The sequence below is a fragment of the Xyrauchen texanus genome, chromosome 9 (genome assembly GCF_025860055.1).
Source record: "Xyrauchen texanus isolate HMW12.3.18 chromosome 9, RBS_HiC_50CHRs, whole genome shotgun sequence".
NCBI lineage: Eukaryota > Metazoa > Chordata > Actinopteri > Cypriniformes > Catostomidae > Xyrauchen > Xyrauchen texanus.
In genome coordinates, this window is record NC_068284.1 from 38,954,631 (window position 1) to 38,980,058 (window position 25,428).

At 40.2% G+C, this 25,428-nt stretch overlaps 1 protein-coding gene across 3 annotated transcripts; it reads right to left on the bottom strand.

Moving 5' to 3' along the window:
* Window positions 1-1,238: 1,238 nt before the first annotated feature.
* On the bottom strand, window positions 1,239-23,729 carry LOC127649770 (cAMP-responsive element modulator-like). 3 transcript variants are annotated; one of them, XM_052135002.1, is made up of 8 exons: window positions 23,613-23,729; window positions 21,877-21,976; window positions 21,565-21,681; window positions 12,580-12,662; window positions 11,647-11,795; window positions 10,684-10,872; window positions 5,496-5,652; window positions 1,239-4,357 (listed from the first exon to the last, which is right to left on the bottom strand). In XM_052135002.1, the coding sequence occupies exons 2-8, from the start codon at window positions 21,964-21,966 to the stop codon at window positions 4,213-4,215; spliced, it is 930 nt and encodes a 309-aa protein (XP_051990962.1). In that variant the 5' UTR covers window positions 21,967-21,976; window positions 23,613-23,729; the 3' UTR covers window positions 1,239-4,212. The 3 variants fall into 3 exon arrangements, with proteins under 3 accessions (XP_051990962.1, XP_051990961.1, XP_051990963.1); XM_052135001.1 differs by lacking the exon at window positions 23,613-23,729 and adding an exon at window positions 23,438-23,569; XM_052135003.1 differs by lacking the exons at window positions 10,684-10,872; window positions 11,647-11,795; window positions 12,580-12,662; ... (1 more) ...; window positions 21,877-21,976; window positions 23,613-23,729 and adding an exon at window positions 8,658-8,879.
* Between the last annotated feature and the right edge of the window lie 1,699 nt (window positions 23,730-25,428).

Here is a 25,428-nt window from a genome sequence, read left to right on the forward strand (position 1 = left end):
GCTCTAGTATTCACACCGCGCACATAAGCAACGCAGTGCTGTAGCAGAAGCGTAAGGCAGCTTGTTTACAAATGGCCCCTAACACGCACAAAATGAAAACTGCTTTAATACAACGACCTGGAAGAACCACAGTTCTATCAGTCTTTGCTTTTAATAAACAATACTTTTTGCCAAAAGAACGAAGCTGCAATCAATGGAGAGAGACATTCAATTTCTGTCAAGCGTTTTTGTAATAAAGCTAAAGCCTTTTCTGTTTTAAAAACTCAACAAACCAGTGTCATGATCAAATGAGTCTCTGCACCACAATACCCATTTCCACCATTTATTCTTCATTGTTCAGGTAATGCTATAAAGTATATTAACATGTTTAAATACTGATTTGCAATTTGTTTTGAAAATAGTCCGGAATCTACCTCCATAATCTAATAAAGTGATGGTCTCAACATAGTAGGCCTGTTGGTAAAAACGTCCCTTCATGAGGACTCTAATTGCTGAATGTCCACTAGGTGGCAGTCTCTTACAAAAACTAATTTATCCATCCCTCTCAGTTTGTGAGAGGGAGAAGGTACAGTAGGTGTTCCGGTAGAGGGCGCTCTCACACACTATGGAATTTTCCACGTCTGCCTGTTTGTGCCAAACTTGACGCAGTACATTCTAGTAGTGAAGACTTGAGTATTGGTATGGATTATGCATTTTACCTTTTCTCTTAACTGGTTCTAAACATTATTATTTTGTTTTAGGATGAACTGAATCACTGTTATAATTAAGTATACAAGTACACATGACTTTCTTGAAGTCTTCCCAAGTTGTATCATTAGAGCATTAATCTGACATTAATATTAGCATTAATATTCATACACCTCACTGACCACAGGAATCGTATCCTGCCAGAAAATGCTTATTAAAGGCCTACAGTAAAGTTCCTTTGTCCTTTTAAAAAGCCTATAAAAGTGAGACAACTCAGAGGAACCCTCTTACACAATAAAGTTTTCATTAGGCTACTATGATACATTTCAGACCGTTAACTGCTGCTGCAAGTAGTTTTAATCCATATTTTATGAAAAACAGGTTTATTATTAATATATTACTTAATTACATTGTACAATAAAAGCTAAATGCAAAAGCATTTGTGATCAGTCATTCACCAAAAAACTTAATATGATGGTTCTTGTTATGAGAGGGTCAGTTAAGAAGTACACAGTATGTAAGAAAGAGACAAAGAAATCAATATAGCGTTGAAAGTCTTTATTTACTGTATTTTTGAGAATGTCTTGCAGAACATACAATTCTGAGACAAAACAAATGTATCAAGGTCACACTGTTGGAATGAGGATGTTTGAAAATATACTTTTACATTCAAGTGTAGACTTGTGTGAGTGCATGTGTGTTAGTTCCTTTACGACTCAGTACACTTGACATTGTGTGTTAACACATATGGTGAGTGTCCTTCCACACGACCTAGTTGAAATCTCTCTACAATAATGCCAATATTCTTATATTGGCTATGGTGTTTGAGCCCTGCCTTTTTAGGCATGAAGCTGTCCGCTATAAAAGCAGGTGTGCAAACACCATTCCTCTTAATTTTCTTGCCTGAAGACAGTGATTCATCTCTCGTCAAGGAGCCTTCTACTGTTTCGCCGTCGACTACACGAGTCAGCGGGCGGGATCATCTTAGCAACGAGAAGACTTTCCACTCCCCTGCAGTGCCCTGGCGAACATCACTCTGCCTCACCACTTGATGCTTCGCTGGTGAACGGGCCACTTCAGCATCCTGATTCCCTGCAGCGCTATGGCAGGAGTTGTGTATCCTTATAAAGCTATTGTATATTGTGTGTGTATCTACTGTAAATAAACTTCCTTCCCGACTAGGTTCGTGAAGGGGTTAATTCATACTGTATGACTATAGTTCATATTCATTCTGAGTGCTCCATTCTTGGCCCAACATGAGGGTCACTCACTTGCGGCATACTCATGTCGGTCGCCGGCCTCATGTTTCCTCTCTGGAAGGTTATGTCGTGTAGTGTGGCATGATGGGATTCTGTTCCCTATATGCATTAGCACTCAGTGCCAAGTATACTGAGTCATAAGGGAACATCTCGGTTACGTACGTAACCTCGATTTCCTGAGACAAAGGGAACGTGACATTGTGAACATTGGCCACACTACAAGACTCAGAGTTCTTTTGAAGTGCAATCTATGCTGCACTCCTTGTCCCGCAGTCAGAAAATTCTGAGGTAGTGTTTGCGTACCTGCTTTTATAGTGAACAGCTTCGCACCTGGGCTCAAACACCATAGCCTATATTAGAATATTGGCGTTATAATAGAGAGGTTTCAACTGGGTCATGTGGAAGGACACTCCCCATATGCGTTAGCACACAGTGTCTTGTTCCCTTTGTCTCAGGGAACCGAGGTTACGTTTGTAACAGAGACGTTTCTTGCCATAAGAGACTGAGATACTTTGCGTGTGTGTGTGTGTGTGTGTGTGTGAATAAGAGAGGTCTATACTGCATGTATGTGTTTGAGTAATTTTGTAATTAAAAGACGTCTGCAACATACTTTGCTATAGACCAAAGACACACACAAAAAAAACAACAATAGTGCTTCTCATATTGCAGGTTTCATCGTAAACTTGTAAGCATATTACGTACATTTATAAAAAATATTTTATTAAATATAAATGTCAGAGTTCTGTACAGTGTTAAGGATGAGAAGGGGATATAATCTGTGTTTATATTAACATCTACTATTTAAATATTAAACAATATTCAATTTATGTTTACAATTTCTGACTACATAAAATATTTAATAAAAACACAGAAACGCAACTGGCTGTAAGTGAAGATGAGGTCATGACAAGCATAGTTTGAAGAACAGAAGACACACAAACATCCCAATAGTTGAAATAAGAGCGTTAATGCCACCTGTCTGATTCAGAGAATGTGCACTAAATAACCCACAAATGCCTCTTTGCTTTAAAATAATAATAAACAATGAAAGAAAAACATATTAAAGAGAATTGTAAAAAATATACATTCTTACATCAATAGAAATATTTCTCAATAAGTAAGTATTCTTCATTACAATGTTACACAATTTTTGTGTGTGGAGATTCTAGGTTATTGACAAAGATGTGCTGGTGTTAGTACTGTATGTTTCTTCATTTTTAAGCTGCTTTGGATAAAAGAGTGTGTGAGAGAGATATAATTAAGGGTGTTATGAGCAGTCATAAGCATAATGTCAGCATTATGTAATCTGCCGTACTGTTCAGAGCTACACCTTTTCTTTTTTGTTTCATCTTAGTAAAGCAACAGGTCAGTATTCAGTTATTGTTACATTCATCCATTATAACTGCTAATTAACATCTTAAAACACAAGTTCAATTTATCCGTTGCTTACTCAAACAAATTGACAAAACATCCATAGAAAAAAATGCTTTGTGGAGACAACTTGAAAAATAACGCTTATTAATAAACTTTTCTTTCATTTCAACCATTTAAAAAATGAAAAACACCAATTCATTTATCAACACATTTCAATGAGGAGTTCCAGTTTCTTTGAAACACAGAAAACAGCAATAATATAATCCTTTATCTATCTTTACATGAATGTGTGTGTGTGTGACAGAAAGAGAAAGGATAAGGCTTGTTTCACATCAGCGAATTAGCAACGATTGAGTTGTGCTTTCATACATTTACATTTACTCATTTAACAGACACTTTTATCCAAAATGAATTACATGAGGAACATAAGAAATTCATCATACAAAAGCCAACAATATCCGCAGTATCGCACTGCCAAGTCACTGACTTGCTGCGTAAGAAATCTTCGGCTCTAAACAGAAAATTATGTGATTTTTTATTACTAAATTGAGAATTAGTTTTAATAACAGATGTCTTCTTTCAAATAATGGGTGAGCAGTTTGTTCCAGTATTTTCTGTTGCTTCATACAAGTCAATATTTTAAAAGATTGTGTTGATAAATAAGTTTATAGTGCTGAAATAAATACCCCAAATAAATACATGCTGCTTTTGCATGCTGTGTGAAACAGGCCTAAGAAGCAGGTAGCAGTAGACCTCAGCATCCTCAAAGCAATGTTAGCAACTTCTTACAGAAATATTTGGCCAATCGAATGAACAAAAAACATCAAATCCAGGCGAAGAAGAAGACAAAAGTAGTCTGTAAATCAGTCTTTCAGCAGTGTTTGTGAGTGTGTTATTCTGGCTTGTGGCAGTAGATGTCTTTTAGAGCTTTGAGTTCCTCTATGAGAGTTTTGTTCTGGTTTTCCAGCACAGCAACACGATTCTCCAAACACTTCACATATTCTTTCTTCTTTCTGCGACACTCACGCGCTGCCTCTCTACAACATAAATAAAAGGACAAACACAAACATACCTATTTTAACCAAATAATTACCATGAACTTTCCTGTCATTTTTTTAAACCTTGTGTTTGTTAATCTTAACACCGTTTGTGTTCCTGGTCAAAAATGACCGGCCCACTAACATTGTTAATAAATCTGTTATATTGCATATATTATACAAAGTTATTGCATTTAGGGGGCACTCCCTGCAGAATAAAAATATAATAAACAATTATCATGTATTAAATTAATAACCACTAGCTTTATCTAAACAAAATAGGTGTAATTGTAAAGCTATCTGGACTTTACAATGCATATAGCTTACCCTACCAATTTTGAAAGACTGCTTTTTAATTTTCTGACAAATGAAAACTGTTCTCATAATATGCAAATTTGTTATCACAACAACAATATTCAGAGTTGGTAAAAACATACAAAACATGAGATAGCAATGTGTTATATATCACTGGAAAGGTCTCAATGTTTTAAATGCTTCACTCAGAGGCCAAACTGGAGTGAGTATTACTGTATGAAATTCCCACAGACACACATAAATATAATAAACAGGAGTGTCTTTTTGAGACACACAACATAATATGATAAGAAGATCTTGAAATATTCCTCAAAGAGTGTACATGGAAGATAATACACAAAAGAGCATTCAAGAGTGTGTGTGTGTGTGTGTGTGTGTGTGTGTGTGTGTGTGTGTGTGTGTGTGTGTGTGCGTGTGCATCTGAGGACTTTGTGTGTGCACAAAGATGAGCACATCCACCTATGTGCTCATCTAAAGGATTGGGATGCTCCTGAACACGAAATATTTCTGTATTTTGTAGTCTTATCCATTCATTTCCAATGGCCGGTCATTATTGACCAGGAACACAGCAGGTGTAACAAAGGTGTACAAGTGTAAATCAAGTCATTTTATTCTGATATTTTATTCTTATATAATATATTATTATTGGATTAATTTGTTTTATTTAATTAATAATTAATGATTAATGATTTGTGAAGTGATTCATTGAAAGATTATAATAAAAAAGACTCAAAAGAACAATCTGCACACAAATCAGTCATCACTATAGCTTGCGAGCAAATTTTACTCCACACAAGGGCAATATCAAGTGTGTATCAGGTACCTGTTCTTCATCAGGCGGACTTCCCTCTTGCGTGTGACCTCCTCTGCATTCTGCTGCGGGCTGTGCATTGCACCCGGAGATGCTGCCATAACAACACCTGGCGGTAGTCCTGACGACGGGGAGCGGATCTGATATGCTGGCATGTCTCCTGTGGCAGCTACATGCACAAATACACAAAAATGTAAATGTTATTCGACAGATAATCCATAACTAATTAGGGAACATGAAATATTTTATGGATTGATCTGTAACCATAAAACTCACAAATGAACAGACACAGAGGAAATGATTTTATGAGTAAGATGCACACATTTTTAAAAAAAAAAGAAAAAAAAGTTTAACTGGTTAATTTGAACACAATGCTTAATATGGACATGTAAATTGGCAATAAACAAAACTGGTCTCATGACAATCTGTAATATTGGCACGAGATGGCAAAATCGTATGCAAGTTGGGTACAAATAAACAACCAATAACTAATTTTTCCACATTTTAACCCCTTAACTCAAACCTAACCATAAAGTCTTTCTCTTTACTCAAAACTCTAAACCTTACCGTGATTTTAAAAAGATATATAACATCAATAACATCAAATAATAAGTCAACTTCAAGTTTTGGTATGATATGAACGAAGAAAGCGTATTACAGGTTATTGATATGCATCAGTAATTTGTATTACATAAACAAATATGGAATAAATAACCAAATTTGTTCAATAAAATTTCCTTTTCTAAAAAAGTGTTGGATAGGAGAATAACTAAAATCTGATGCATTTCTTAGAAATTCTGTCAATTGGTCTCAATGGGACTTTTTCATCCAAGCCAAGTCGCATGATATCTTGTCATGAAATTGGCATGAGACTATGTTGAACAAGGTCAAGTGAAAAGGATAGTTCACCCTTCAGAGGTACTTCAGAGCTCGAGTTGAAGCTGCTTCATCGAGCCCCTCCGTGGACAGCAAGCCAAATAAGTTTAACCTTAATAGCTTAAAGATTATATGGGCAAACACACTCGTGAAGTGTGTGTAAGAAACAGGTCAATATTTAAGTCCTTTTTTACTATACATCTCAACTTTCACTTCCACATTGTCTTTTGTTTTTGCAATTCACATTCTTCTTGTAAATCGCCACCTACTGGGCAGGGAGGAGACTTATAGTAAAAAAGTACTTAAATATTTATTGGTTTCTCACCCACACCTATCGCTTCAGAAGACATGGATTTAACAACTGGAGTCATATGGATTACTTTTAAGCTGACATAATGTACTTTTTGGACCTTCAAAATTCCGGCCACCATTCTCTTGCATTAGATATGCTACTAAAAATCTTTGTTTGTGTTCAGCAGAAAAAAGAAAGTCATACACATCTGGGATGACATGAGGGTGAGTAAACGATGAGAGAATCTTCATATTTCGGTGAACTATCCCTTCAAGACACAACTTATTTTATGTCCTCAGAAGGCTTCCGTATCTTTGGGAACAATCATAATTTTTGCAATTCTGTTTGGTGCTGCAAAACTGGAACAGAAATTACGTTTAATCTGACCAATAAAGAGGAATGAAACACTAGAGTGAACCAATAAGATGTGACCTCTACTTGTAACCAGGCTTAAAAGTGCTGGTCCAACTGGACTAATTAGTTTATGTAATGAATCCAAAATAATGAGCAGTTACATAAAAGATTGCACACACAACCTAAACACAACCAATTTTGTTATAAAGAGATTAAAATAATGTTAGTAATATTTAAAAAATACTTAATATGAAATAAAATTAAGTACAACACAAGGTCACTGTTACAGTACAGTTTTATTACAGCTATAAGACACTATTCCCAAACAGCAGTAAATCAGAAATATATGTCCTTTAAACAAACTGGATGTTTGTGTTAGTGTGTAATCAGACTATGTGACAAAATGCTGCCGTCACTGCGTGCGTCGTTGCCCAAACCCCCACCCGATTCCCTCTCTCTCTGTCGGCTTCGGCCCACTTCCAGGAAACAGACTGACGTCAACAGAAAACCCCTCCCTCCCCCCTCATTCTCTCTCTGCTTTTGTCCCTTTATCTAACTTCGTGTGTGAAAAGGCATGCAGAATTTGCAGCCTAATTTTGTAAACAGAAGCAGTGTTTCAATGAGTGTGTGTGTTTGTGACTGAGGGAACATTTTTAACCACAGACCAAAAAGTGGCAAAACATGCACAGTCTCAAAGTGTGTACTAAGTTATGTACATGTTCTATTTTTACTATTTGTATTATTATATTCAGTTAAAAAACAATAAATACCTTTTTCATCTTTAAATGCAACTAACTTAAATGACAAAATACATTATATATATATATATATATATATATATATATATATATATATATATATATATATATATACAGTCCTGTGCAAAAGTCTTAGGCACATAAGCAGTCGTCTCAAAATGGTTATTTATATCTTCAGCTTTAGTGTGTCAATAGGAAATATAAACGTTAGACTCCCAATCATTACTTTTGCAAATAGAAAAGATTAGAATAGAAGAACAGGGAGCCCTGCAACAGATGTTATGGCCCCCACAAGGCCCCCTACTGAACATCGTGTCAGTCTGAGATTACATAAAGAGACAGAAGCAATTGAGAGATAGAAAAACTGTGGTGAATTCTCCAAGAAGCTTGGAACATCCTTTCTGCCAACAACCAAGAAAAACTGTGTCCAGGTGAACCTAGGAGAATTTGTGCTGTTTTAATCGCAAATTTGGTCACACTGAATGTTGATTTAGCTATTTTATGTTCACTGGACTTTGTATGACATTAAGTGATAAAAGAAAACTATTTATGTCATTATTTTTGAAGACATCCCCACTATGCAACATTTTTCACAAGTGCCTAAAACTTTTGCACAGTGCTGTATATATATATATATATATATACACACACACACACACACACGCATGCACACACATATCCTAACACTACCCATTAAAGACTACCCTAACCCTCCCTAACCCTAACCAGAAAACTTTATGCATTTTTATAAATTTAAACAACATTATTTGCTTTATTTATGAATCAAATATAACCACGGACAGAAACAAGTACATTAATCTAACATCAGTGCCACACTAACTTTCCTGCATAAAATATACACACACACACACAAACACACACTCTCTCTATCACCTGACTCTGTCTCTTCCCCAGTCACTGCCATTTCTATGCTGTAGTACTCCAGTTGGGATTTTTATAAGCACTATCTTCTGTATGTCCTCTTTATCCTGAAAACTCTCTCTTTTCCTTCCAAATAGTTCACTGACTGCTTCTCCCTCAGTCCTCAGTGCAGTTACTCTCTCTCATACACTCTTTCTGACTCTTAGTTTGTGTTGTGACACTTTTGCCTTTAACCGTCCCTCCCTCTCTCTCTCTCTTCTCTGTCAGTCAGATTACTATTAAGGGCATTGACATCACTATGACATCACTGCAGACTCACAGGGAAATAACACGCTGTATCTGAAGAATGCCCTCCCCACACCCATGTGTATGTGTGTTAGTGAAAGAATACACAAGCTTGTAATAAAAAATGAAGGCGCACAATAGATGTTAGGCAGACTGTTGGCCTCGGTCACCATTCATTTTTTTCTCTCCATCCAATGAAAATGAATGGTGAATGATGGCAACATTCTGCTTAACATCTCCTTTTTGTGTTTTACAGAAGAAAGTCATACAAGGGTGAGTAAATGATGACAAATTTGTTATTATTGGGCAAACTATCACTTAGATTTAAATAGCGGGGGCGAGGGGAGTATTTCAGAACAAACAATTTAATTAATTAATAACTTCTTGAATTGCCATCTACAACCACAAACATACACTAGTTATCTTATCACACTGATTTCATGTGGATGATAAATTCAAATGGAACACAAACATGTATTATGACTGTGGTAACAGGTGTCAAATAATATGAAGCATTTCAATCTGTTTTCAATTATTAGAACTTTTGATCTGGGATTTTAATTCCGAAGTCCTCATATTACAATTTTACTAAATACATCTTTAAACATGCTGTATATAAAAAAATCTTAATTTGTAGTTTTATAATGAGTCCAGCCAAACACACACATACACATTCACAGACAACTTAAAGATTAGACTTTTCTAGAAACAATAGCATTAGTATTAAATGTGTACTTTAAAGTTCACAGTTGTATATATATATCCATATTTGTAATCATTATTTGTGCAAATCGAGAACATTTCCAACCTTAGTTTGTCAAGTCTGTCAACCTCATCACAACAGATTTAACCAGTTTTGCTCTGTTCTTATAAACGTTTGCTGCTAAGATTGTCACTTTAGGAAAGAAATAAAACAAGTCCAACAAGTTTCCCACAATGCAACCTGGGTTTAGTTTGTCTTCATAATCAGGTCATTGTATAAGCAAACATACATTAGTACATGCAGACACATTGTTAATTTGTTTAGCGTTTTTATCATTGCTGCAAAAAAGGAAATTACAATTTGTATAACACAACAACAACAACCTTTATCTATTTTTGTATTACTGATTTTAGAAACAATAGAAGAGGAATGATGTGGTTGAGATTAAATCATCTTATTACAAGTGTACAGGAAAATTGATTTTCTATTAGATGTATGGCATGTTTTGTATAGTTTTGCTCCAGCAGTATACAATGAGGCCCAAAATTATGAGACCACTAGTGAAAATGCTTCTATTTAGAATTTTTCTAAATAATGTTTTCATTGCAAATTAAATGATGAGCATATTTGAGAGAAAGATTGAAATGAAAAAATATAATTCATTTCAGAAATTATTAATAATTTAATTTATTTATGTCCCCCTTTTTCCATAATGACAGCATGCACTGGAGCGGGCATGGACTTTACAAGTTTGTGCAAAATGATCCATGTTATGCTAGCATGATTTGAGAATTCTTCAAAGAGCATCTTGTGTGATTCAAAGGAAGCAAGGAAATCTGACCTTTTGTGCATAAAGGTTTTTATTTGAGTGACCTAGAAATAAAAACTTCTTTATTTTATATCATATTGTTTCTTTATTTTAAATTTTTCAAAATCTTAAACCATTCTATTTATTTCCAGGTTTAAATTAGAATTTAAATATCAGATTATCAATGCAGAATGTATTGGTGTGTGTGATTATGAAATACAGACTGTGTTCCAGCGTCTTACCCTGAACGAGCACCTGTCCAGCAGACAGCAGTAGCTGTTGTCCAGGGTCTCCGGGCTGGGACCCATACTGCAGAATAGTTGCCCCAGGCTGCGGTCTGGCAGAGCTTGGAAGAGTCAAAGCCTGAACCCCCTGCAAGGCCTCTCCTCCAGGCCCTGCCAGCTGTATTGCTCCACCCTGAGTGATTGCAACTGAGCAGATACAAAAAATAAAGAGTTTAGGAGTTGCCTCTGAGACAGTCAATCCTTATCACGTAGCTCGCTGTGCATGAAACTGCGGAGACTCACAGAAGGTGGAGACTCATGCTACTCTCAGCAATCCATCCACAACTTACGAGGCACCCCATTGAGAGCAAGAACCACTAATCAAGACCACGAGGAGGTTACCCCATGTGACTCTACCCTCCCTAGCAACTGGGCCAATTTGTTTGCTTATGAAACCTGGCAGGAGTCACTCAAAACACCCTGGATTCGAACTCACAGCTCCAGGGTTGGTAGTCAGTGTAAATACATGCTGAGCTACCTAGGCACTAACTGGACTGTTTGTCTTAAATATGTTAATGTTAGTGCTGCTAAACCACCAGGATAAAAAAATTTATTGAACAAAAATTTTCAAAAATACCATCATTTTGTGAGAAATTACAAGAGATCGACTAGTTTTTTATTATTCTTTTTTTCCAGACTTGTTTATAGTTAAAAGTCCTGCATTATTATGGTTATTATTTGGAACTTAGCTGCACAATAAACTGAATCTGGGATTTATTTCAATTTAGATTATTTTCTTGCCTCAGTAAGGAGAGACTATGAGTTTTTTTTGACATTCAATAAATCGCAGGTTAATCGGTTATCTTCGTTTTCCACTAAGTTAAAATCCGATATCGGTCGACCATCTAGTAATTCCTGACAGGTTAATTCTGCCTGCTGAATGAAGAGATAATAGTTAATAAGTAATAAATTGAGACATACTGTATTGCCCTGAGCTGGTCTGGTAAATTGAAGATGGTGCTGTCACCGTAGCAACACTGGAGGTGGTTGGGGCTTCCTCCTCCACATTGTCCTCTTCCTCAATCTTTGGCACAGCAGGCACATCTGATGACAACTCATTAAGAATTTTCCTGAACATACACAAATAAAAAACTTGTAATATTTTTTTTAAAGAAACAAGCAAAACTAGTAAAAGCCTTACAGTAAATATTAAACCTATTAGTAAATATCGTCAATGTGCATTTGACTTGGTCATCAGGACAGTGGATTACAAAAATGCAAATTCACACTTAAGCATAAAGGGACATTTCACCCAAAAATGTAAATTCTCTCATCATTTACTCATTTTTATGCTATCCCAGATGTATATGACTTTCTTTCTTCTGCAGAACACAAACAAAGATTTTTATAAGAATATCTCAGCTCTGTAGATCCATAAAATGCAAGTGAACGGTGACCAAAACTTTGAAGGTTTAAAAAGTACATAAAGGCACAAAGACACCAGTGGTTAAATCCATATCTTCAGAAGTGAAATGATAGATGTGGGTGAGAAACAGATCAATTGAGGAGAATTTATGGTAATAAAGGACTTAAATATTTATCTTTTTCTCACCCACACCTTTCATATCGCTTCAGAAGACTTGGATTAAACCACTGGAGTCTTATGGATTACTTTTATGTATTATTTATGTCTTTTTTGGAGCTTCAAATTTCTAGCCACCATTCACTTGCATCTAACGGAACAACAGTGCTGAGATTTTCTTCTAAAAAACTTTTTTTGTGTTCAGCAGAAAGTCATACACAACTGAGTTGGCATGAGGGTGAGTACATTTTTTGCCAATTTTCATTTTTGGGTAAACTATCTCTTTAAGAGGTAACAAATATGTTTGATTGGTTACTCAACATTGAGCTGACCTATAAGAAGGTCGTCTGGACAGAATCTCCCTCCTCTTCTGAGGATCTGATGGTGTTGTACCTGAGCCACCATTAGCAGCTACCTGAAAATATCCACACATGTCCAAATAAATAATGTCATTCCAGCCTTATAAAAAAGCACTGTAAACAAAATAAATATTAAATGAATTCGACATTACATTATATATCAATGTGCCAAGTGATCGTTAGTCTTATATCTTCTCCTGAGTAGATTTGATTTGTCTGACGTAAGCTTTGTGTGTGTGTGTGTGTGTGTGTGTGTGTGCAAGAAGATCAGATGCATAATGGACTCTTACATGGAGCAACTCAAATCTCATTACTGCTACATACTGCTAGTCTCACTCTGCTTGTTACTATGTCAGTCTGCATCTTCTTCTTTATCCCATTAATCCCAGGAAGGTTAAACATGCCCTGTGATTGGTTGCAGCTCTAACTGTCCATGATGTGATTGGTTAGTCTCCAGGTCAAGGAACAGGTAAATGAATAACTGGATTGTGTTTGAAGGGCTTAAAGGGATAGTTCAGCCAAAAAATTAAATTCTCTCATCATTTACATACCCTCATGTCTTCCCAGATGTCTATGACTTTCTTTCTTCTGCTGAAAACAAACAAAGATTTTTGGAAGAATATCTCAGTTCTGTAGGTCCATACAATGCAAGTGAATGGTGACCAGAACTTTGAAGACAAAAAAAGCACATTAAGGCAACATAAAAGTAATTCACACAACTCCAGTGGTTAAATCCATGTCTTCAAAAGTGATATGAAAGGTGTTTGTGAGAAACAGATCAATATTTATGTCTTTCAATTTCACTTTAAAATGTGACAGAATGTGAAAATGACAGTGGAGATTTATTTAAAAAAGGACTTAAATATTGAACTGTTTCTCAACCACTCCTATCATATCACTTCTGAAGACATGGATGTAACTACTGGAGTCATATGGTTCTCTTACGAGAGGTTCTCTCGTATTGCGTAAGCTAGCTTACGCTACGGGAAAGATTCATCTTTTCTGAGATATTGAAGCCAAAAAATTATCCTTAATTTTGTATCCATTGTCAACGCAGTGCAGCAGCTGCATACCTTGAGCGGGCTAGCTAGCGAGCTCATTGGTTGCTCTGCGGCAACTGCTGCAGCCTATAGACGAACTTGAGTGAACTTGCGTCCAATGACAGGCGCCCGCGCCATCACTGTATCAAAGCCCGCCAGAATGGGCGTGGCTAGAGTGCATATAAGCGTAAGTTCGTAGGCTGGAACCCCGATTTTCATCTATTCAGCGAAGCTCTTCGCATCTCTGAACTGCAGAAGCCGCGTTGCCGTTCGAGGGGCATCTAGCAAGCTTGGACAGCGCTCGAAGAAGCTGGCCGTCTTCGCCACCTTCAGCCATCCTGCGAGCTACGCCATCCGGCGACGTATCCTTTTTAGAGCAAGCTAGTTCCTCAGCGAACTTCACAAAAAGAGCAACGAGCGTCTTTTTAAAGATGCCTCGCCCCTCTCAGCGCCAGAGACCGCCACCTCATCTGCGCTCTCTGCCTGGGACTGGAACATGCAGAGCTCGCCCTCGCTGACGACGGATGCGACCTCTGCGAGGAGCTTCCGATGTCGACCCTGCGGGCTCAACTCGAAGCACTCAAAACCGAAGCCGCCGCGCCGCCTTTCGTTTCGCCGCGCAGAAAGAAGCGCCGCTCCCAAAGGCTGCCGGAACCGGTGTTAGAAGCGACTACCTCGCCGGAGCCTCTCCCTCGAGCCTCGCTTTCACCCTCCCGCCCCCGGGACGCGCAGTTGCCGCCGGCGGCCGCACTGTTGCCATCTCGGATGACGAGGCGGAGGATAAGGGCTGCTGTTCCATCATGGCTTCGGACAGCGAGGAGTGGTCAGGCTCCCAAGCCTCCTCCTCGGCCCAGGAATCCAGCAGGACCCGCGCCGGAGTCGAGGAAGAACTAACGCGCCTCCTCACACAGGCCGTCGACCGCCTCGGGCTCGAGTGGTCACCGCCCTCTGGCTCCCAACAGACTCGACGGCTGCTTTCTTCAGAGCCGCGCGGCGCCCGCGGCCCGGGCCGCTCCCTTCCTGCCGGAACTCCACGCCGAGCTCTCTAGAGCTCTCTAGAACGCGCTCAGACAGCCGCCGCAGACCGCCGCCCCCCCGCGGGCCTCGGCCTAAGATTGCGCTGAAACCTGAGCAACCAAAGTTCTCCTAGCTTTGTTGAGGAAATGACGGCTCAGTCCCGCCGCGGCCGGACCACCGTCAAAGCTTCGCCCCCTGTCAGTCCCCTTCTCTCAGGCTACTGCAGTGGTGGATTCAGCAGCCAACAAGCCGGTGATACTGCCCGCTTGCCTGCACTCAAATGCCGTTTTCACGGCGACCCAAAGAAATCTTGTAAAAAGCAAACATGCCTTATGTGTAGAAAATGTGCCCACAATCCAGTGTTCACCCCTACACACAAGCATTACACTTCCGTGTCCCTATCAGAGCCCACTCACATAAAGCGGGCACAGCCAGCTCGAGTGTTAGAGTCAATAAGCGCGCCCACGAATCCGTGCGCGTGCCCCTTCTCTGCCCGCTCTGTCACACGGCCAGCAAACACCTCTCTGTATGTAAGTCCCATGCCCGTGACTATGCTCGCGCATCACTTCACAGATGTGACTCTTTCCCCATTCACCTCAATCGGAAGTCACTCACAGAACAGCCTGTCCCTGCTGTCTGCGAGCAGTCATGCATAAGCACAGTAAGCGCTCACACATTCTGTTCAGCTCGCTGTGTGCGGCAATCAGGGCGACTTGGCCATTCACCCTCTAGCGTTATGCTTCAAAGCGTGGAAAGCTATCCCAGGGATATCCAAATGGGTGTTAAGCACAATAAAACAGGGCTATTTGCTACAGTTCGATCGCCACCCTCCCGGCTTCAGAGCGTGCTCGAAACTACTGTGAACACGGAAGCAGCCTGCATGCTTCGTTCAGAAATAGCAAACCTTCTGTGCAAAGGGCCATAGAGAGTGCCACCTTCTCTGAGCGAGTCGGGGTTTTACAGCCGTTATTTTCTTGTCCCCAAGAAAGACGGCGGCCTCAGACCAATATTAGATCTCAGGGTTCTGAACAAGGTGCTCGCAAAAAGACCGTTCAAAATGCTTACAATCAGGAAACTCCTCGCGCATGTTGCGCCAGGGGACTGGTTTATTTCTCTCGATCTGAAAGATGCCTACTTTCAGATTCAGATAAATCCCCGTCACAGGCCATTCTTGAGATTCGCCTTCGACGGCCAGGTTTATCAATAGGTTTATCAATACACCGTCCTTCCGTTCGGCCTGTCTTTAGCACCCCGTACTTTCACGAAGTGCATGGATGCGGCGCTCGCACCCCTGCGGAGTCAGGGCTTGCGAATTCTGAACTATTTGGACGATTGGCTGATTTTGGCACAGTCACATACGGAGCTTCTGTCTCACAGGACAGTTCTCCTCAGTCATCTGAACAGTTTGGGTCTTGCAGTCAATTGGACCAAGAGCTCACTACAGCCCAGTCAGGCAATTTCCTTCCTTGGAATAGAACTAGACTCCATGGCGATGACGGCTCGCTTATCTACACAGCGCACGCGCCGTGTTCAGCGACTAGCCGTGTCCTTTCAGATGAACAGCCTCACGCCTCTGAAAAATGTCAGAGAATGCTAGGTTACATGGCCTCAGCCGCAGCAGTACTTCAGCTGGGTTTACTGTGCATGCGCCCGCTTCAGCATTGGCTAATCACCCGCGCGTCTCGCCGGGCTTGGGCCACGGGCCACCAGCCGATCATAGTGACTCAGACCTGTATCTCAGCTCTGCAGCCCTGGGCAGTGGCCGAATGGTATCAGCGGGGAGTGACGATGGGAGCTGTATCTCGCCGAAAAGTCATCTCGACAGACGCGTCCAACACGGGTTGGAGCGCGGTCTCGCGAGGGCTCTCCGGTTTTTGGCCTATGGTCAGTTCAGGAAAAGCTCCTTCACATAAATTGTCTGGAAATGATAGCGGTCGAGTACGCGCTCGTGCGCTTCCTCCCGGTCATTCAGGGTCACCACGTCCTGGTCCGTTTGGACAACAGATCTGTGGTATCCTATCTAAACCGTCAGGGCGGTGTCAGATCCAGGAACCTCTTCCATCTGACAAAACGCATACTGAGTTGGTCCCAGTGCCACCTGCGCTCGCTGAGGGCGACGCACGTGCCAGGCCACCTGCACGACGGCCCAGACAGACTGTCCAGAGACAATATTTCCCCAGGGGAATGGTCCCTGCACGCTCAAACAGTCCAGAAGTTATGGAGCATATTCGGCAGAGCAGAGATAGACCTCTTTGCGTCAGAAGAGAACTCTCACTGCCCAGTATTTTTCTCGAGCGAGGATGCGCTGGCCCAGGACTGGCCCAACCGCCCGCTTTACGCCTTCCCTCCCGTCTCGCTATTGCCACAGGTAATGCAGAGGATCAGGAAGCAGCGTCACTCGGTGCTCCTCATAGCCCGGCTGGGAGAATCAGACATGGTTCCGGAGCTTACGCAGCTGTCACTGACAGCCCCGTGGCCCATTCCAGTGAGAGCAGATCTCCTCTCTCAATCTCGCGGCACGATCTGGCATCCCCACCCAGAGCGCTGGGTGATCAACGACTACCCGTCACTTTGCCAGAAGGAGTAATAAACACTATCATACACGCTAGAGCCCCTTCCACGAGAAGACTCTATGCGTCCAAATGGTCTGTGTTTTCAAAATGGTGCACCGACAGAGACCTGGACCCACGGACATGTGGGGTGTCGTCGCTGCTCGTGTTTTTACAAGAGCTGCTGGATAAGGGCAGATCCCCATCCATGCTCAAAGTGTGCGTGGCGGCCGTCGGCGTTCGCTGAACCCCTGCACGGCCAGTCACTGGGAAAAAACGAGCTGGTCATCCGCTTCCTCAGGGGAGCTAGAAGGATGAACCCCCCGCGCCCCCATCGGTTCCTATCTGGGATCTTTCCGTAGTTCTCGAAGCTATGAAAGCCCCCCCTTTCGAACCGCTTCAATCCGTGGATTTGAAATACCTTTCACTCAAAACCGTTTTTCTAACTGCCCTGTCATCAGTTAAACGTGTGGGAGACCTTCACGCGCTGTCTGTCAGCGCTGCGTGTCTTGAGTTTGGACCAAGTGACTCCAAGGTCATTTTAAAGCCTAGACACAGCTATGTCCCCAAGGTGATCGGTACTCCTTTCAGAGCACAAATCATTTCCCTATCGGCGCTGCCAGCATCCGATAGCGAACGCGACGCCAATCTCCTTTGCCCAGTCAGAGCACTGAGATTGTATACTGCGCGCTCCGCCTCTTTCAGACGCTCTGAGCAGCTATTCGTTTCGTTCGGGAGGGCGCACCAAAGGTGTCGCCGCCGCCTCGAAACAGACACTGTCTAGATGGATAGTGGACGCTATTGCTGCCGCGTACGCGTCAAAAGACCTACCATGCCCGTTAGGCATTAGGGCTCACTCCACTAGAGGCATGGCCTCCTCGTGGGCATGGTCCAGCGGGATTTCCATTCACGACATACAGGTGAAACTCGAAAAATTAGAATATCGTGCAAAAGTTCATTAATTTCAGTAATTCAACTTAAAAGGTGAAACTAATATATTATATAGACTCATTACAAGCAAAGTAAGATACTTCAAGCCTTTATTTGATATAATTTTGATGATTATGGCTTACAGCTAATGAAAACCCCAAATTCAGAATCTCAGAAAATTAGAATATTGTGAAAAGGTTCAGTATTGTAGGCTCAAAGTGTCACACTCTAATCAGCTAATTAATCCAAAACACCTGCAAAGGGTTCCTGAGCCTTTAAATGGTCTCTCAGTCTGGTTCAGTTGAATTCACAATCATGGGGAAGACTGCTGACCTGACAGTTGTGCAGAAAACCATCATTGGAACCCTCCACAAGGAGGGAAAGCCTCAAAAGGTAATTGCAAAAGAAGTTGGATGTTCTCAAAGTGCTGTATCAAAGCACATTAATAGAAAGTTAAGTGGAAGGGAAAAGTGTGGAAGAAAAAGGTGCACAAGCAGCAGGGATGACCGTAGCCTGGAGAGGATTGTCAGGAAAAGGCCATTCAAATGTGTGGGGAGCTTCACAAGGAGTGGACTGAGGCTGGAGTTACTGCATCAAGAGCCACCACACACAGACGGGTCCTGGACATGGGCTTCAAATGTCAAACGTCTTACCTGGGCTAAAGAAAAAAAGAACTGGTCTGTTGCTCAGTGGTCCAAAGTCCTCTTTTCTGATGAGAGCAAATTTTGCATCTCATTTGGAAACCAAGGTCCCAGAGTCTGGAGGAAGAATGGAGAGGCACACAATCCAAGATGCTTGAAGTCCAGTGTGAAGTTTCCACAGTCTGTGTTGGTTTGGGGAGCCATGTCATCGGCTGGTGTTGGTCCACTGTGCTTTATTAAGTCCAGAGTCAACGCAGCCGTCTACCGGGACATTTTAGAGCACTTCATGCTTCCTTCAGCAGACAAGCTTTATGGAGATGCTGACTTCATTTTCCAGCAGGACTTGGCACCTGCCCACACTGCCAAAAGTACCAAAACCTGGTTCAATGACCATGGTATTACTGTGCTTGATTGGCCAGCAAACTCGCCTGACCTGAACCCCATAGAGAATCTATGGGGCATTGCCAAGAGAAAGATGAGAGACATGAGACCAAACAATGCAGAAGAGCTGAAGGCCGCTATTGAAGCATCTTGGTCTTCCATAACACCTCAGCAGTGCCACAGGCTGATTAGCATCCATGCCACGCCGCATTGAGGCAGTAATTAATGCAAAAGGGGCCCAAACCAAGTACTGAGTACATATGCATGATTATACTTTTCAGAGGGCTGACATTTCTGTATTTAAAATCCTTTTTTTATTGATTTCATGTAATATTCTAATTTTCTGAGATTCTGAATTTGGGGTTTTCATAAGCTGTAAGCCATAATCATCAAAATTATATCAAATAAAGGCTTGAAATATCTTACTTTGCTTGTAATGAGTCTATATAATATATTAGTTTCACCTTTTAAGTTGAATTACTGAAATTAATGAACTTTTGCACGATATTCTAATTTTCCGAGTTTCACCTGTATGTGTGGCAGCGGGCTGGGCTTCCCCCTCCACCTTTGTCAGATTTTACAATCTGGAAGTGCCCGCCCTGCAGGCAAAACTACTAGCGGTTTAATACGCTACAGCTCCCCTGGTGAGCTGCACTGACGGGACACATTCCACACAGACCGGCACCGCCGCTCTGTCTTTCCCTTCCCACTATGTGCTTATGTATTACACACACACTGGCCCGCACTCTTGCCGGCCAAATATTATTCCCCACTCACAAGGGCTCCCCGGGTCCCCCCACCCCGGGGCTCATGCAGTGGATGCTTGGCGCGCACGGCGTTGACAATGGGTTCCCGTAGCGTAAGCTAGCTTGCATACGAGAGAACCTCTCGATAGCGTAGCGAGAACCTCGTAAGAGAACGAATCGGTTACCTAACGTAACCTTGGTTCTCTCTAGATGAGGGAACGAGTATTGCGTAGCCTGCCATGCTTCGCGCCACGCAGCGATTTTACGCTTCATTCAATGAAAACCAGGGTTCCAGCCTACGAACTTACGCTTATATGCACTCTAGCCACGCCCATTCTGGCGGGCTTTGATACAGTGACGGCGCGGCGCTCGTCATTGGACGCAAGTTCACTCAAGTTCGTCTATAGGCTGCAGCAGTTGCCGCAGAGCAACCAATGAGCTCGCTAGCTAGCCCGCTCAAGGTATGCAGCTGCTGCACTGCGTTGACAATGGATACAAAATTAAGGATAATTTTTTGGCTTCAATATCTCGGAAAAGATTAATCTTTCCCGTAGCGTAAGCTAGCTTACGCAATACTCGTTCCCTCATCTAGAGAGAACCGAGGTTACGTTAGGTAACCGATTCGATTTCTTTTATGCTGCCTTTTGTGGTTTTTAAAGCTTCAAAGGTCTGTTCACCATTCACTTGCATGGACCTACAGCACTGAAATATTCTTCTTAAAATCTTTGTTTGTGTTCAGCAGAATAAAGGAAGGAACTCACATCTCAAATGGCATGAGGGTGAGTAAATTATGAGAGATATTTCAAATGGAAAAAACGTCAAGCTGTGTCCAAAATGCACTATATACAATATGAATGTACAATATACATTACTACACAGAAGCATTCATTGTTTTTCAGCTGACGGAGGTGGCATTTCAAACGCTTGGGATGTATTGTCGCTAGCTTTAGCCAAACTCAATTCAACATTTATAGTTCAAATAATGTACATTCACACAGCGTGGGATGATGGTAAATCGTTCAACTCACATTTGTAAGGTGCTGTCTTCACAGAAGTTTCGCTAGTTGCCACATTCACCTTTAATTACAATTGTTTAATTAAACCAGCATCACGGCCCATATATTCGCTTCTTCCGCTACGTAGGGCAAGCCGTGACCATTGAGTGCATGAAGTGTCCAACGTTGCACAACGTTTTTTTTCGGTCGAAGAAATGCATCATCCAGGTACTCGTAGTAAACTTCTTTTTGTTGTGTTTTCAGTGAAAAATACTACGTACACTACAAAATGTCGTAGAATAGTGCAGAAGTGTGCGATTTGGGATGCACCCTCTGGCTTCATAATATTTCATTAAAATGTAATAACTTGCGCCGCCTAAAAAAACTACTTATCGGCTGAAGTCACAAAATCTCTCTTACTTTTTTAACCCCCCCACCCTCACTACCATCTGGCTCCACTCCTGTATGTAACTCCCACTTTTCATGATCCATTAAATTCCTGATGGATAAAATCAAGTTCTGCCCAACATTTTTTCTTGTTGAATATACTGATTCACTCTGAAATTACAGAATTAAAATGGGTTGCTAGTGTTAATATTTAAATTGATCACGTTTAAGCACAATTCAAATGCATTCCCTAAATAAAGTAATGTGTGTACCTGTACAGTTTGTGTGTGAGGTGGCTGTATAACTGAGGCCTGAGTTGTTTGTATGACTCTCTGCACCTGAATTGTCTGTCCACCAGGTAATGACACCACTGCCACACCCTCATTCACCTGACAGAGACAGAGAAAGTCAGTTTAGTGCTGTTTAACCATATCTTTCACTACAATAAAGTTACATGTTGAAAATTTTTTCTAGATCTTTCTTCTGAAACATTTTGGAACATTTAAAAGGTGAATGCAATTGTGAATCTCATATATCAACAATATACAGATAGAACAGACATTGTATTAGTGTAAGGCTTGTACCTGTGTGAGTGATTCAGAGTCGGACTGTATGTCACTTGTCGCTTTCTCTGGTGCATTAGCTTCCTGTTGCGCTATGGTTGCAGTTTCCATGGTGATAAGCCTAGCAACAGTGAAGAGAGGAAATGCAAAGTCAGCTCTCTGCAGATTCAGACGTCAAAAGATTTTAAAAGGCCTTCTGCATTTGATGCAGTAATCTATCCTTTTAGCCCAACGTTTACCAATCTAGTGGTTCGAGCATGCCCTACCTAGTTAACATTAGGTAATACATGAGGTATCATGAACTAACGATGAACAACATATTTTTACAGCAGCATTTATTAATCTTTGTTTATGTTACTTAGTAAAAATACAATTTTTCATTGTTAGTTTATAGTGCATTAACTAATGTTATCAAACTCAACTTTTGATTTTAACAATGTATTACTATATGTTAAAATTAACATTAACCAAGATTAATAAATGCTGTAAAATTATTGTTTATTGTTAGTTCATGTTAACTAATGTTAACAAATGTAAAGTGATACTGGAAAACTGCAGAAACTGGAGTTTTGACCGTTTTGAGAGCAGGACCGCTTTTCATATTCATGTATAATAACAAGTTTGCATCCATGTGCAAGAGTTTTGGCAAATATATGCTACAGTTAGATAATATAGAGTCAAATATACAAATGTAATTTATTTGATATATTAATGGTTTAAATGTAATGTTATCAATTCAACACAATTTGATCTAAAATAATATTTGGCATGACAACAAACTTACACAACAAGAGAGAGAGAGAGAGAGAGAGAGAGAGAGAGAGAGAGAGAGGAGAGAGAGAGATTTACACTGTGAGATATTTGCAGAGGTGAGAGAGAAATACTTTGACAAACTCTCAAACCTCATGCCACAGTTTTCCAGTTCAGCAGAAACAGATCATATGCTGCTGTTACTGGGGGAGGACAATCATGCTTCAGTTGCAGCAAAATACATTTTTGAAATGCACACCCCCAGAAACCAATTACAGCCTTTAATGTAGCCTACTTCGTTCACAGTATTTTGTATTTTTTTTATAAAATATCTTGTTAAATGCTTATTTTATTTTATATTGTATAGAGTATATTGTTATTATATGAGGACTTATGTTTCATAAGATTACTTTAGTACTTTGAGATTTATTATATTTTTGAATGAAGTGTATATTCTGGTTGGATTGACAGAACAAACGCGCGCGCACGTTGAACAGCTCGCGTTTATGTACTGGCGCGCGGATAAGACATGCATAATACAAACATTCATGGGCTCAGAAATAAACACATGCTAGCGAAAAGCAACTTTAAATACGTAGGCAATTTGTTTTGAATTGTATTTGCACATACGAGGAACAAACGTCGTCCTTCTGACACAATCCCAATGTTTTTTATTATTATTTTATCTGACCCTGTATGCCGTTTAAAAGGTTATTTTCTCTATTTTATTTATTTTTCAGAGCAACTCTTAAGAATTTTTTGAAGCAGTCAGAATCTGAAGTCTACACGACTTTCGTTGTTTCATTATTTCATTGTCAATTCTGTAGTTCACCGGCGGTTAGAATATGAACCACCACGTCCGGAACAGCTCCCCTCATGCAGCGCATTTTTATACATCTCATGTTGTTACACTGTCAAAGTAATTGAACAGTAGCCATGTCTCTGTCTTCCTGCGCTTCTCTCCATATCCTCTCTGGCTGCAAGTCGACATGCCTACAATAACTTACCCGACTTTTACGTAGAGAGTCTCGTCACTCGTCACGGGTGGATTGGAGGACCGACTCGCTGCACACGTAGGGCCCACGTCAGCTCTGATGATGCGCCTGGCAAATGTGAACTTTGCAGCTAGGCCCCGACAACGCACACACATACCCTCAATCACACTGACTCTAGGCGGAGCCTCGTCGGTACAGGAGACGCTGTCTGTCACAAAATTGTTCAAAGGGCTACAAAGTGAACGTTGATAACGAATGTATTTCCATAGTGAATGAATGCAGTTTGGACTAGAATTTCACAATACACGAATTAAATTATAATTATAAAATGTTCAAAGAGCAGAGATCCAGGCTCTTAGACTGATCAGACTCACCACAAAGCTCTATAAATAGTATATAAATAATAATAATAATAATAATAATACATAAATAAATAAATAAAAGTCAAAATCGGGATAAAGATGACGTAGTTGTCCCTTCTGTAGAGGGATATCAGGTATTTAGGCTGATAATTTCGCGCCATCTAGCGATGAATAAGTGATATCGCGTCACTGTCTCGACTATCGCAAGCGCTTTTAACATTTAATCATATGCAGGTTATAAATTAGATATCAAGAATAGACGTTTGAATTATTGATATCAAAATTATATATATATTACTAGTAAGAAGCACATAACTGATTATGTATTTTGAATTTCTGTAATTGTGTTTTGAATAAAATTAGTGACAGGTCATTATGAAATTATACTAGTGTTAATGCAGTTACAGATATCTATAATTAGGTTTTGTTTTTATCAATAATTGGGTATTTACAAAAGTAACAACATCAAATGTTATATCAAAAATTTTACTTTTTACTAGGGGAAAAAGGTTTTTTCAATGTTAAACCTTTCCATTGTTTTATGTCCTTGTTTGAATGTATTTCTTTTATGATTAGTTTGATGAGTTTTTCAGATATCAATCATTCTTTTTTATATGAAGAATTAGGTATTTCCACAAATAGCCTAATGACGTAATTTTTCATATCAAAAATGAAAGATTTTACTAGCGCAAACGTAATTACTGATATCATAGTAATTTCATTCCACTGTGTAAATGAATTATAATGTAATTTGAATAAAGTATAATGTGTAACATGTTTGTGTAGGCATCTCAACCAATCAGAATGTAGCTCTAACCAGCAATGGGGAAAAAACTGAAGTGTGAATACATTATAAATAGTGATTTCAATATTAAACCTTTTCATTGTGTAGTTTTTTTCATGTCCTTGGCGGAATGTATCTCTTTTATGATTAGTTTGATGAGTTTTTCAGATATCAAGAATTAAAAAAAAGAATAGTGTAAATGTAATTACTGATATCATTGTAATTTCATTCCACCGTGTAAATGAATTATAATATAATTTGAATAAAGTATAATGTGTAACATGTTTGTGTTGGCTTCTCAACCATTCAATATCAGGCTCTATGCAGCAATAGGGAAAAAATGAAGTGTGAATTCTTTATAAATAGTGATTTCAATATTAAACCTTTGCTTTGTGTAGTTGTTTTCATGTCCTTGGTGAAATGTACCCTGGTTCTCTTTTATGATTAGTTTGAAAAGGTTTTCTGTGAGCTTTTCAGTTTGAAGAGAGTTATACTGTAGCCAGGGGCGTAGCACCAAATTATGGGCCCTGGGTACAAACCATCTTGCTGGGCCCCCGTACCAAATATGTATGTATAGAAAACTGACTTGTAAGGGGCCCCCCCTGCCTCGGGCCCTGGGTACTCGGTACCCTTTACCCCCCCAGTCCGACGCCCCTGTAGCCGTCAATATGTGGAAGAAATC